Below are 12,791 nucleotides of genomic sequence, written 5' to 3'. Positions count from 1 at the left end.
GGTTCAAATCATCATCAGTATGCATTGAGGAGGTCAGGAGAGAAGTGCAACAGTGAGCGTCTGCAGCCATCTGTAAAACACGGTGGAGGCTCTGTCATGGGTTGGGGGCTGCATTTCAGCCAGTGGTGTTGGAGATCTTGTCAAAATTGATGGCATTTTGAACACAGAAAAGCAAGTCAGATTTTGATCCACCATGTAATACCAACTAGAAAGAGTCTGATTGACAGCAGCTTCATTTTTCAGCATGACAATGATCCCAAACACACTAGTAAAAACATACCTGGATAGAAAAACACACAACAGAACACTATCAGTCATGGACTGACCTCCCCAGAGCCTGTACTGCAACATTATTGAAGCAGTGTGGGATCATCCTGACAGAGAACAGAACAAAAGGCAGCCAACATCCAAAGAAGAGCTTTGAATGTCCTTCAAGAAGCCTGGAGAACTATTCCTGAAGACTGCTTAAAGAAATGAGAAGAAAGCTGCCTCAGAGAGTTCAGACTGTGCTGAAGAATAAAGGTGATCATATCAAATATTGACTTTAAAGCTTGTTAGAATTGTACAAACTCTGTTTTTGACTCATGTACTGCATTTCCATGTATTTTTGCACATTTCAATAAATCACTGCACATACTTCCCATTTTCATAACAAAATATAAAGAAATCACAGGTCAGTCAAGGCTTTTACAAAGTACTCCATGCCAAAGAAGCTAGTGCTGTTTGTTTTCATTGTTAGAAAATAATACTGTAAAAAAAAAATGAAAGAAAAAGGTAGCTGTCCTTATTCTTGGTGTATTGTATCTTCTTTAATCTTCATCCACTACATTTTTACACTAAAGGGTGGAGCAGAACAAACATGTCAGAGTGGGAACTGAAAACAGGAATTTTGTACTAACAGAGAAACCTCATGCTGTTGAGAAAAACCTGACCTAAGAAGACCTCTTTAACAGTCATTACAAATGAGATGAAGTGCTCTTATCCCAAAACAAAAACATTTTCTTCAAGGTCATTTTATTCCAGAGGTTTGGCCCATTTGAGATCTGTCAAGGAACAGTTACCAGAGAAAGTATAAAAGTTGAATAAACTTGTCTAAAGTAATCTAAATTGGGGGCTGTGGGGGTTTTTTTTTTGTGGATTTCTGTATTTACAGTATGATGAAAAACTTCTGGAAACTCATGACTGCAGCTTTCTCACTTCTGCTTCTGCAACCACCTAACGAATTCTCACTAGCATACTTGGTCTCCCACTACTTCTCCATCCTCTTTTTACTACCAGCCAGGATCTGCTTTAAACCCTGAACGACCTCATAATCTACAAAGCATACAGTAAATGTGGATGCAAGTCACTTCCTAGGCAACATTATTTTACACAGTAAGACAAGTAGTGCAGAAGAGAGTAAAACGTATCTATTAGAAACCACACCCCAATAAAAAAAAAAAGCCAATGTCACAACCTCTGAAAAAGGTGGACTGTATAAAATTGGCTGTAATTTTTAACCAGATTGTGCAAAATCTTTGTAAACCTCTTGAATTAAAGGTGCAAGTCTGCACTTGACTGTCACATATTGATTGTTTGATTTGCAATGTACTGTGGTGGTGTACAGAGGCAAAACTACAAAAAATGTCTTTGTCCCAAATCTTATGGAGTGCACTGTACTTCAGCTTCCCTCTCCTGGCAAGTTTGATCAACCCACCAGTTACTGTGACTCTTTGAACTTAGTCAATTTAATAATTTAGACTTTTGAATGTTTGTCCTCTGACTATGTGCACTTTATTAGGTGCACATGTTCAACTGCCCATTAATACAAATATGTAATGTGATGCATTTAAGCATGTGGACATGATCAAGATGACCTGCAAAAGTTTATTCTGATGACCCCATGAGCATCAAAATGGGGAATAAATGTGATTTTGAAAGAAAAGTGATTTTGAAAGTGGTATGGTTGTTGGACTGAGTATTTCAGAAACTGCTGATCTGCTGGGATTTTCCACACAACCATCTGTGCAGTTCACAGAAAATGGGCTGAAAAAGAGGAAATATTCTGTAAGCAGCAGCTGTCTGGGTGAAAATGCCTTGTTGATGCCAGAGGTCAGAGGAGAATGTTCAGACTGCTTCAAGCTGATAGGAAGGCAACAGTAACTCAAAGAATCACTCTTTACAACCAAGGTGTAAGAAGAGCATCTCTGAACATACACCACATCCACACTTAAAGCAGATTGGCGCCCTGTGTAGTCTTCTGTTGCTGTGCCACTCCTGTCAGCTAAGAACAGGAAACTTAAGAGTGGCAGTGGCACAGTAGGTAGGTGCTCACCTTGCAACCGGAGGGTCGCTGGTTTGAGTCCCCATCTGAGTGCATGCTGTTCACTGCACTCAAATGGCCTCCACGGTCACCAGATCTCAATCCAACAGAGCACCTTTGGGATGTGGTGGAATGTGAGATTCTCATCATGGATGTGCAGCTGACAAATCTGTCATGTCAACATGGACCAAAATCTGAGGAATGTTTCCAGCACCTTGTTGAATCTGCTGCTTTCACACTTAGGTTGCATCTGTAGCAGCTGTTTGGTCAACATCTGGAGGTCACTGGAGTGGCTTTCAGGAAGTCATTATGCACAACCGCTACCCCTTACAACCATGTACCGTATTGTTGCTAGTCAGTGGCGTAATGATGTTTCTGGCTATGCTCTCCAAGATCTTTGTGTTGTACAGCATTTTGTGCTGTTCATCCAGTTCTGTGTTTCGTTTTGTTTTGTAGTGTGGGCACAAAACTCCATCTATGATCATAACAACATAAAAAAAAAGTAAAGGAAGTGCTTTCTATGTTCACACACTTCACCTGTTTGTCAAATGGCCAGGCAGCATTGTAGTTTTCCTCTGCTGCTGTTGTGCCCCTGTTAATCATCTCACACTGTACCACGAAAAGCTGAGACTAATATTTCCCCCAAAACTGTGTTTAATTATGTATCTTTTAACACAGGAACTTTATAATTTACATACAAAATACAAAATGTAATATTTAATATTGTATGTTTAAAGTGTAACTGCTCGCAGCCATATTTTATTATGTTAAAAAAAATCCTGTAGGATATTGCTTATAATATTTTCACTCTTAATGAAAATTAAATTTTTTTTTAAAGAGTCAGGGCTATCAGTTTGATTGGTGGTTTAGGCCATGATGTTAGCATGATTTGCGAGAAAGGACATCCAGTGCTTTGGCATGAATAGGCTTATAGAGGAGGGTGAAGCTGGAGGGGCTCAAATGTCCGTCGCCCTGTGCGTCAACTTTTCCCATCAACACGTAGTTACGGCCTGGACAAGAATGAAGAAAAAAAATGTCAGGACAAGCCACATACCAAATCATTAACATCCACATCAGAGCAGCTTGAGGTTTTTAAAGGGAAACCATTAAAGGACAAACACTGAAAATAAACTATATCAATTTGCACCATTCTTTTCTTTTCCCTATTCTTTATGTGACAGTTATTTATTCATAATAATCCCAAAGGAAACACACAAGTTCCATATTTTAAATTAGATAATTTGTAATCTGACACCTTTTATACTTTTTTATAAGCTACATTGCTGCCTTTATATTTGGTTGGCTTATATTGGTTAAATACAAAATAACATCATCTGCATACACTGACAGTTTGGCATTGAACTGACTTCTTCAGTGGCAGTACCTCAAATACAAAAGGCAAAGGCCAGGATCTAATAGACTCTAATAGTTTGATTATCTCCCCAAAAGTACAAAGAGTTTTTGTGTTTACTATCTTGACTCAAAAAGCTGTGAAAGGTAACCCAAATAAAATAAAACTGGCAAAGGTTCACCGCTAAAAGTACATCTAAACTTTCATCTGACAATCTGACATCTTTTAAACATTAAGACATTAAAACTGGTACTCAACATACACAGAGGTTTTTTAACCATACCATAATACTACAATCCATACTATATGGGGAAAAAAATTGCAAGAAGAAGAACAAGAAAATAATAATAATAATTTACTTTTGATTAGCCCAGGGCATCTCTTGCAGGTAGAAGTCAGTGTGACTGTCTTGACAGGTCCTGATTTGGTGATGTTGAGGCTTCCTCTCTTATAGGCCTTGATCAGTGACACCTCAATGGTTGCTGAGCCCCTTGGACCAGAATTTATAAATGTAACCTTACCCGTAATCACTGAAACAAAGAAAAAAATATAAAGAGAGATGCGGTCACAAAGGGACAAAGGTTATGATGTTTAATAAAGTACTATTGAATTATGTTTAAACTTCAAATATCTAGTGCCAATGTTTTGGCCAAACATCCATGAACTCTTTGAACCATTATCTGAGGAACCCGATTATTAATTAAATACCCATCGCTAAAAAAACAAACAAACAAACAAAAAAAAACCTGAGCTAGAATCACAAGAAAGGCATGCATCACCAAGGGGAAAATGTGCTGAAACAAGTGATAGTTTGTAAATGTAAAGATGTGAAAATAGATGGAGCAAAGCTCTGCAAAACTCAAAGTGCAGCTTGTGTTGTAGCTCACCAAAGTCATGAGGGCAGAAGCTGGTTTGGAGGGTTCCTGTCCTCTTACAAGGTTGTGTGCACAGTGGGTTCAGTGGTAAAGCTACAGGAAAAAAATGCAGCAATAAACACTTTCTAATACAGGTAAGCACAAATACATACAGGGATGCAAAAAGCAGGTTGGACATTCAAGAGCCATTTCATTCTACTTACGTTTCGTGCTCACAGCAGGCTTCTTTGTCACCGTTGCGTTTATTTCTGGTTTAGGTGATGATGTGGGCTTCATCTTAGGTTTGACTGTTGGTTTAACTTCCGCCTTAGGGGTCGGCTTCACTGGTTTCACTTTAGGTTTTATGGTGGGCTTAGTCTTCGGTCCAGGTTTAGGTGTGGTTTTAGCCTTGATTCTTGGTTTAAGAGTTGGTTTAATGACTTTAGGTTTAAGTGTAGGTTTAATTCCAGGTTTAGATTCGGGTGTTGGTGTAGGCTTAGTTGGTGTAGGTTTAGTTGGTGTAGGTTTAGATGTGGGTTTGACTGCTGGCTTGGCAGTAGGTCTGCGTAGTGGAGGTTTCTTTACTAGTGGTGGCCTTCCTGATGGCTTTTTGACTGGTTTTGGGGTGGGTTTGGGTTTGGTGCTTGGTTTGGGTTTGGGAGCTGGTTTTGGGGTGGGTTTGGCCTTGGGGCTTGGTTTGGGTTTTGGGGTGGGTTTGGCCTTGGGGCTTGGTTTGGGTTTTGGGGTGGGTTTGGCCTTGGGGTTGGGTTTGGGTTTGGGGGTGGGTTTGGCCTTGGGCTTGGGGCTTGGTTTGGGTTTGGGGGTTGGTTTCAGGGTTGGTTTGGTGGGTTTGGTGGGTTTGCTCGGCCTCAAGACTGATGTTTGTATCGTGGAGGTGATCTCCGGTCTGTGGATGAAGTCACCTCCAGCAGTGGGTCTGCGGGACCCACGAGGCACGCTGGAGTAGAAGGCCATGAATCCATCTGAGGTCACACTGAGGTCAGACACAAACTGGACAAGGAGCTCATTCCCATTTGTCACTATAGTGCTATGTAAGGTATAGGGAAAGGGAGAAAGGATAAAGAGCAGGACAAGTGGAAGAAAGGAGATATAAGATTATAAAAACTTTGGCAAAGCTCTGCTGTGAGTTGTATGTAGCTTATTTTAAATTAGCTTATTTCTGAACAGTAATCTCACCCTGGTGGTTTGTCTCCACAGAATTTCCCAATCCTCCTCGAGTCATCTGTTTCCCCCCCATTAAACAATGCTACATAGTCATAACGGCAGTACATGTCAGGCTCCAGATCCAGTTTCTCAAACTTCACCTCAATCACCTGTAAAAGAGGTGGCAGCACAAAACTATGAAATTCTTGGCAGGAAATGGAGCTGCCACAAGTTTACTCCTGACTAATTTTCATGAACCATGTACAGTGCAGCCATCAGGAGGTGGTGGTGGAGTTCTTAAAGACAGAGGGGCATTTACTCCCTCTCTTTTCCTTAAGTTCAATCTCTTGGCACACATGATCAGGCCTGCAGGCACTCAAAGAGCTCTTTCATTTTAACTTCGTCATAAGGCTGCTGTCACACTCACATACATAAACTGCATGAGGTGTATCAGGTACAACACTTCCTTGTGATGGGCCGCTTTACTACCAATTTATTCCTGTTCCTCCAACACGAGACATTTAACATACTCAGCTGCACATACAATTGAAATTCGATTTTGTCTAATATTTGGTGCAAGGAAATGAAAACTGTAAAGATACTGCAGCTCTTGTGTCTATTTTCTAATCTTGCTGCGACCTATCTGTGTATCTTATAAGGATTTAAGCCTGGTTTTTGTTTGCTATATGCATCATATGTGAATTGTTTTTGAGCATTTTATTTGTTTGCTTGCTTGTTTTGCAGTTTTTACATGCCCAGTGCATTGTCAGATTTACTGGCACAAAAAATAAAAATAAAAAAATAAAAATGTTAGCTTTGTTGTGCATTTTTACAAAGCTAACAATACTGTTTATTATTATGTAAAGAACATGTAACTGTTTAACTTTAACTCTTGAGCCTAATGTCCATCTATTTTGTTGGACTTATTTCCGTGGTGCTGTTGCATTTATCTATTTATTGATTAAGAAAAAGAATGTGCTAGCTAAAAAAGCTGTGGATGTCTCTAATGTAGAGCTGAGAGCCTGAGATTTGTGGACTCATAAGTTAAATTTAACATACTTACTAATGTCACAAGTGTTAAAGATACAGAAAGCACCTTTGGTTTCTATATTGTATATTTAAATAGTCATTGAATCTAAAATATTTCACTGGTCACTTTTCTGCTTAGTTTGAGTAGATGATGCAGCTTTGCTATTTGCTAACAATGACTTCAGCTGCCCCTTTACAACACTGTAACCTTTGGAAAGTAAAACTCTCTAAGGTGGATTAATTATCTTGGTAGCCTATTGCTATATATGGTTACTGCACTTTCCATTCATGTCACTTAGTTTGCTAATTTGTCAGTGGTTCCTGCCATTAGCTATCTATAGTTGGGACTCATCTCATCTCTATAGTTTGTTGTTCTAGCTTGTGTAAAGGAAATGACTGGTACATACACTCAAACATGTCAAAATAATTGTATAGATTAAGTAATATTAAGCTGTTTGGCTGATATGCCAAAAATAAATAAATAATCATAATAAAAATAAATAAAAAATTGGTTTAACTTTTTTCAATTTTGATGATATAAGCAAGCAAGTCTTTAATGCTACTAATTAATAAAAAATCTAATAATAATAGAAATTCTGATGTGAGGTGCTTTAAAAGGGAATGTTTTATACTCAAGACTAGGATGAAGTGCAGCACGATCAGCTTACATTGCTCGGCTCTACAGAGATGTGCCAGGAGCAGCTGATACCCGCTGGATAATTAGAGTTGGGCCAGTTGGGCGTCCTGACGGAGCCCTGCGATTTGGTCAGCCGTCCTCCACAGAACTGGTTCTCTGTGGGGAAATAAAAAGAACATGGCGTTAAAAAGAGGCACCTGCCATGATATGCTGAGTTTAGATTAACAGCCAGATTATACAAATAAACAACACCAGATCCACAACCACAGTGCTGCCCTGTGTTTGCAGGGAAGAGACAAAACTGTGTGCTGAAGCCCCAGCAACATGTTTGCAGAATTACTTGTCCACACCTTCCATATGTGGCTTCCCTGCATTGAAAGAAGCCAGAAACCCTCTTCCTCCAGTAGAGTCATCCGTCACCAGCTCCAACATCATGGTGTTGGAGGTGGAGATGAGGGCACCGGGTCTGAAGGTCCCACAGAAACGACCTAGCTTCTGCACCAATCGGGAGTGACCATTGTAGACGTCCAGGTAGTCGTAGCGGCAGGTGGGGTCAGCCTCCAAGTCAAAGAGGCGGAAAGACAGCATGACCACATGACCTTCTGGGACCTGGAGGGGATAACATGTTGGAGAAGAGAAGTAAATGTTTTGTAAGGGCGTGCTTTCTTCAGTATCACCTGCACACAGGAGCAACATGGTTTGGGTTTTTGCTGGAGAAAAAAATGTTATACCACAGATTATTTAACACATTATGATTAATTATCTGTCCTGCTCGTACTACTTTGACAACAACAAGAAGATACTCAAAGTGAATCAGATTAATCTGACGTGTTCTTGATGATACTGAAGTGTCACATGTGTGTAAGGCTTGTTATACCTGTGAGTTACTAGATGACAAAGAGGGTATTGAAGTCATGATGACAGATACACCGATCAAACATAACATTATGACTGCTGACAGGTGAAGTGGATAACACTGATTATCTCTTCGTCATGGCACCTGTTACTGTGTTGGATATATGGAGAAAGTGAACATTTTGTCCTTAAAGTTCATGTGTTAGAAGCAGGAAAAAATGAGCAAGTGTGAGGATTTGAGCGAGTTTGACATGGGCTCAATTGTAGTGGCCAGACGACTGGTTCAGAGCATCTCCAAAACTGCACCTCTTGTGGAGTGTTCCTGGCCTGCAGTGCTCATTATCTATTAAAAGTGGTCCAAGAAAGGAACAGGCTTTAAGATACATCGCTACAATGTATCTTAAAGGAAGGAAGGAACAGTGGTGAACCAGCGACATGGGCAGTCGAGGCTCATTGATGCACATGGGGAACAAAAGCTGGCCTGTGTGGTCCGATCCAACAGACAAATTGCAGAAAAAGTTAATGCTGGTTCTGATAGAAAAGTGTCAGAATACACAATGCATCACAGTTTGTTGTGTATGGGGCTGTATAGCTGCAGACCAGTCAGGGTCCCCATGCTGAGCCCTGTCCACCACCCTGAGACTGCGGTCTTGGGAAGGCCTCGGTGAGGACTGGCAGCGGCTCCCGGGTGGCTCCCCAGGTACTAATGACAGGTGTAAAGGGAGTGTCTGAGCTGTTTGTTCCTTTATGTACTTTTGTGTCCTAGGATAGAAGCAACATAGATGTAACACAGATGTGGAGTACTGCTAAAAATAACTTTCAAACTAATCAAAGTGACTCTATGTGGACAGCATCAATTGCAACTTAAAAAAATAGCTGCAAACAGTGATAATTGGCCCTCACCAGCCACAACCTGGTGCCAGTGCTGAATTTAAACCTTGTCGCCAAAGATCCCAGTTGGAGCCCTTTAAACAGCTGCCACATGTGAAATGCTGCAGTGGCTCCATTGGCTGCACCAAAGGGAATACCCATAGGAATAAAATGGTGAATTATCAAAGTAGGAACCTTATCTTTCAGATTATTACTACACCACATAACTGCACAGTTAGTTTTAGTTCTGCTTGTGATGTTTCTGAAGGTCCTCTGCATAAACAGTGATAGTGAAAACAAGCGGGCATCATGAGGTGGGATATACTGTCTAACTGCTCTGCAGCAAATGGAATAAGGTTGTTATTATTTATGTGTGGGTGAATCATAATTGTCAGCATTAACCGAGGAATTGTGAATTAATGTTTTGGTTCTTATTAATGGCATTAATGCGAGGCTGTTGGTGGTGCTTTCCCTTTTACTCTTTCTCATCCTGTGGTTAATGTAGGAGTCAGCGTGACCTCCATTTCATTAGTTTTGTTACTATTTGTTTCTACTTGTCTAATGCCGCACAACAATCACAGGCTTTTGGCACTAAAGTGATTCAGCTTCAGCGTTTTGAAGCAAGGTGATGCAAAACGTTCGTAACATCTAGTCATGTGCATAGGTTTCCATCTACCACCGTTTCACTACACCCCTGTCCCAACCTGAAACACCACAGCTGATGACCATGACTCACAGTGATGTACCAGATGCATTTGCTGTTGGGTTTGTAGAAGCTGGGGAAACCTTCACTGGCCACGATACCAGAGTCTGTGACCAGGTGGCCTCCACAGAGGAAGACTGGCCTGAAAGAGAAAAGAAAACCTGCCATTCACTTCATGTGCTGGGTACCTTAGGAAATGTCTCTTGCTTATGCAGCTATACTGAAGAGCATTGAGGTAAAAGCCTGCACACAGACACACACGTGTTTAGATACACTCTGAACCCACAGTGGCACAGTCTGTCTCTGTTCTCCGAGGCCGGAGAAATTCCCAGTGAACTCTCATGGTATATGGCTAATATTCAGTATATGTGCTATCTCCACACTTTGCACCACAAGAAAACTAGACTCACTTTGCAAACACTGCGCACAAGCCTCATCACACATGGTTTGGTGGCACACACACACACACCCACTCTTTCACACACAGATAAACACACATCAAAGCAGCGCCAGCTTCGACTTTTAATTTTGCTGCACTGGCCGGGCCCAGACTTGTTAATTGAGATGTTGGCTGATCTGACATCTGGTTTTCACCCAAAACTCTGCAGCTGGAATTCAGGCCTAAACTTTACTCCACAGCACTCAGTGGGGCTGAATGTATAATCCCTTCCATTGTAGAGCTGTTTTCCAGCTTGTTTTCGTTTCTGTTATGTTCTTCAGGCATGCATGGTGTGTCTATTGCGGTACTCTAAGGCCACACTCGGCTAAAATATCCCAGCGCTGGAGTCCCTCCCTTCTGACCCTCTGGAGCTGAACAGCCCACAGGCATTTGTTTGTCTCTCATGTTCAATTTACACCTTGTTTGTGTGGAAGTCTGTGCAAACAAAGGGTTCAGCAAGCATTTAAAAAAATTTACTTCTCAGCTGTAAAAAAAAAACAAACAAAAAAAACCCCTATTTGACACGAGAGCGCTACCACTGCACATTTGCCCTTTTTAATCACAATAAATTACGGCACGCTGTCATTATGTGTACGCCTGTCTGTCTGTGTGTTTATGGGATGCCAACCACATCTTTCCAACACTGCAACCTTCCATTTCTACTGAGCTTTCAGTAATCATAATACTGCAACCAGGAGAGGAAACAGTCTCACGCATGCATGGTAGTTAATCGGCTCAGATGTGGGCTTGAAAACTGCTTGCCACATGTGCACATGGTCTTCAGGATATAGAAAAGAAAAAAGATTCACAAAGATTCACATTTACAGCCCATACATAAAGAACTGAACTACTGCACACACCTCACCTTAAGTTAGTGTCGTTAGTCTGAGCATCAGTCCACCCCAATGCCAAAATGACAAGAAGGCACACGGTCCACTCCCTGTCCTCCATCCTGCTGTCCTCCCAGATTGGGAAAGACGGGAAAACAGAAGGGAAAAGAAGGAGAGAGAAGCAGCGCAGAGGCGTGGAGAGATGCAAGGTTTTGAAAAGGGGAGGGGAGACGGGGAACGGAGGGGAAGTGATGGTGAGATGGTGGTGTGTTAAGGAGGGAAGGTGAAGAAAGGACAAGGTGGATGAATGAAGTTGGTTGACGCAGGTTGATGAAAGTATCGGGTGTTGCTTACACTGATTCACAAACATAATGCACGGAGAGCTCAGAGTGGAGCTCGTGTTGTTCATTACTAGGTGAAGCATATGGAGAATGTAAGTTTCTGTAGGCGTGTGCTAACAGAGGGCCTGTGTTGCAGCGTGTATAATGACCACTTCACTGCACAGCCAGCTACAAGCCGCGCATTTGTTAGCCATCATCAACCATCAGGTTCAGGTTTTTGACTTTTAGTGAAATGACCTTTGTATGGATTGCAGTGAAGTTGTGTAATTTAGTTTGATTTTCTTTTTTGTTCCTGTGAAGTTTAGATTTGAACTGTTTTTGCATTCAAGTTGTAAATACAGCACAACAAACTCAGTGGGAGGATGTGATAAGAAGTGTGTATTTGCCCAGGGCATTGTAACCTGCAGAGGTGCAGATGGTTACACTGAGCAAAATGTTTTACACACTCTGAGTCTTTATACGTCTGTTTGGCCGTGATGCACAGCACCATGTTTGGAGAAAACCAAACACATGACAGCTTCCACAAACTGGCACCAGCTCTTATGTATTTTTAATGCATTAATTCTGAATTTATGAGAATGCATCAATTTGTTTGAAGCTGTAATTGCACACTAATCAGTACATATTTGTAAGTACATGTTTTAAGGTTAAAGAACCTAAAAACATTACTGACTGTAATGAGCCTCCTCTGCTCACTGGCTGTCAGAGCTGCAGGTGGAGGGGATGACGACTACAATGCACCTTTCCAAAGAGCTGTTTGTGGGTGTGTCTATTAGTGCTTTATAATTTAACAATGATAACCTAAACGAGAAACCGACGCCCACTCCTGTGTGTTTTTACTTTTAATGTTCTCCTAGCGTGCCGTGCCGGTGATTTTAAACTTGGTCCTGGTTGCAGCCGGTAGTAATCCCTCCTGTTGGCCACACATTGTTAGCATGCAAACTTAGCATTTACTTCAAAGTACTGGTGCCAGCATGGATGCCGACTCCCGTTTTTAAAGCCTGTGGGCACACAAGCACAATTTAAGTGACGGTTCATTAAAAAGATTAAATTCCTTCCACAAATTCCACCTCAGCAGAGAATAACTGACAAAACGATCCAGTGTAAATGCAGGAATATTTTTTAAAAATTACAGTAACCAAAATAACCATACAGTGCTCCTAAACGTAATTACGGAAAGCATGAAATATGCTGAACTCTACAGCAAAATATTCTTTTACAAGACTCATTTTTATTGTATGAAAAGATGGAGTATCTTCAGCTATTATATTAATACCAGTTCTCCACCAGTAGACCCACACACATTGCAATCATTGCTGCCACTGTTATAATCATAATATGCAATGAAGTCAGCTTTGCCACTTTGTGTTTGCCTGAAGGAGGACGTGCCTTTTGTCTTTTTTAAGCTGCGGTGAC

The 12,791-nt window shown here is 41.2% G+C and overlaps 1 protein-coding gene across 1 annotated transcript; it reads right to left on the bottom strand.

The window, feature by feature from the left end:
• Positions 1 to 2,944: 2,944 nt before the first annotated feature.
• On the bottom strand, positions 2,945 to 11,220 carry pcolceb (procollagen C-endopeptidase enhancer b). Its single transcript, XM_030753865.1, has 9 exons — positions 11,070 to 11,220; positions 9,799 to 9,907; positions 7,688 to 7,946; positions 7,369 to 7,493; positions 5,705 to 5,841; positions 4,732 to 5,555; positions 4,541 to 4,621; positions 4,013 to 4,183; positions 2,945 to 3,312 (listed from the first exon to the last, which is right to left on the bottom strand). Exons 1-9 carry the CDS (start codon positions 11,153 to 11,155, stop codon positions 3,182 to 3,184), a joined length of 1,923 nt encoding a protein of 640 aa, XP_030609725.1. The 5' UTR covers positions 11,156 to 11,220; the 3' UTR covers positions 2,945 to 3,181.
• Positions 11,221 to 12,791: the final 1,571 nt, after the last annotated feature.

Source organism: Archocentrus centrarchus, chromosome 18 (genome assembly GCF_007364275.1).
Source record: "Archocentrus centrarchus isolate MPI-CPG fArcCen1 chromosome 18, fArcCen1, whole genome shotgun sequence".
In the NCBI taxonomy this organism is placed as follows: domain Eukaryota; kingdom Metazoa; phylum Chordata; class Actinopteri; order Cichliformes; family Cichlidae; genus Archocentrus; species Archocentrus centrarchus.
Note: the sequence above shows the minus strand (reverse complement) of the source record. Positions and strands in the feature narration are given on the sequence as shown.

What these genes read in the sequence shown, in the direction of transcription:
- pcolceb (XM_030753865.1), bottom strand. Translation starts at nt 11,155, where the DNA reads ATGGAGGACAGGGAGTGGACCGTGTGCCTTCTTGTCATTTTGGCATTG. An exon ending in ACTAACGACACTAACTTAAG is followed by an intron (nt 9,908 to 11,069) that starts GTGAGGTGTGTG and finishes TTTCTCTTTCAG; the next exon opens with GCCAGTCTTCCTCTGTGGAG. An exon ending in AGGGAAGCCACATATGGAAG is followed by an intron (nt 7,494 to 7,687) that starts GTGTGGACAAGT and finishes ATTTCCCCACAG; the next exon opens with AGAACCAGTTCTGTGGAGGA.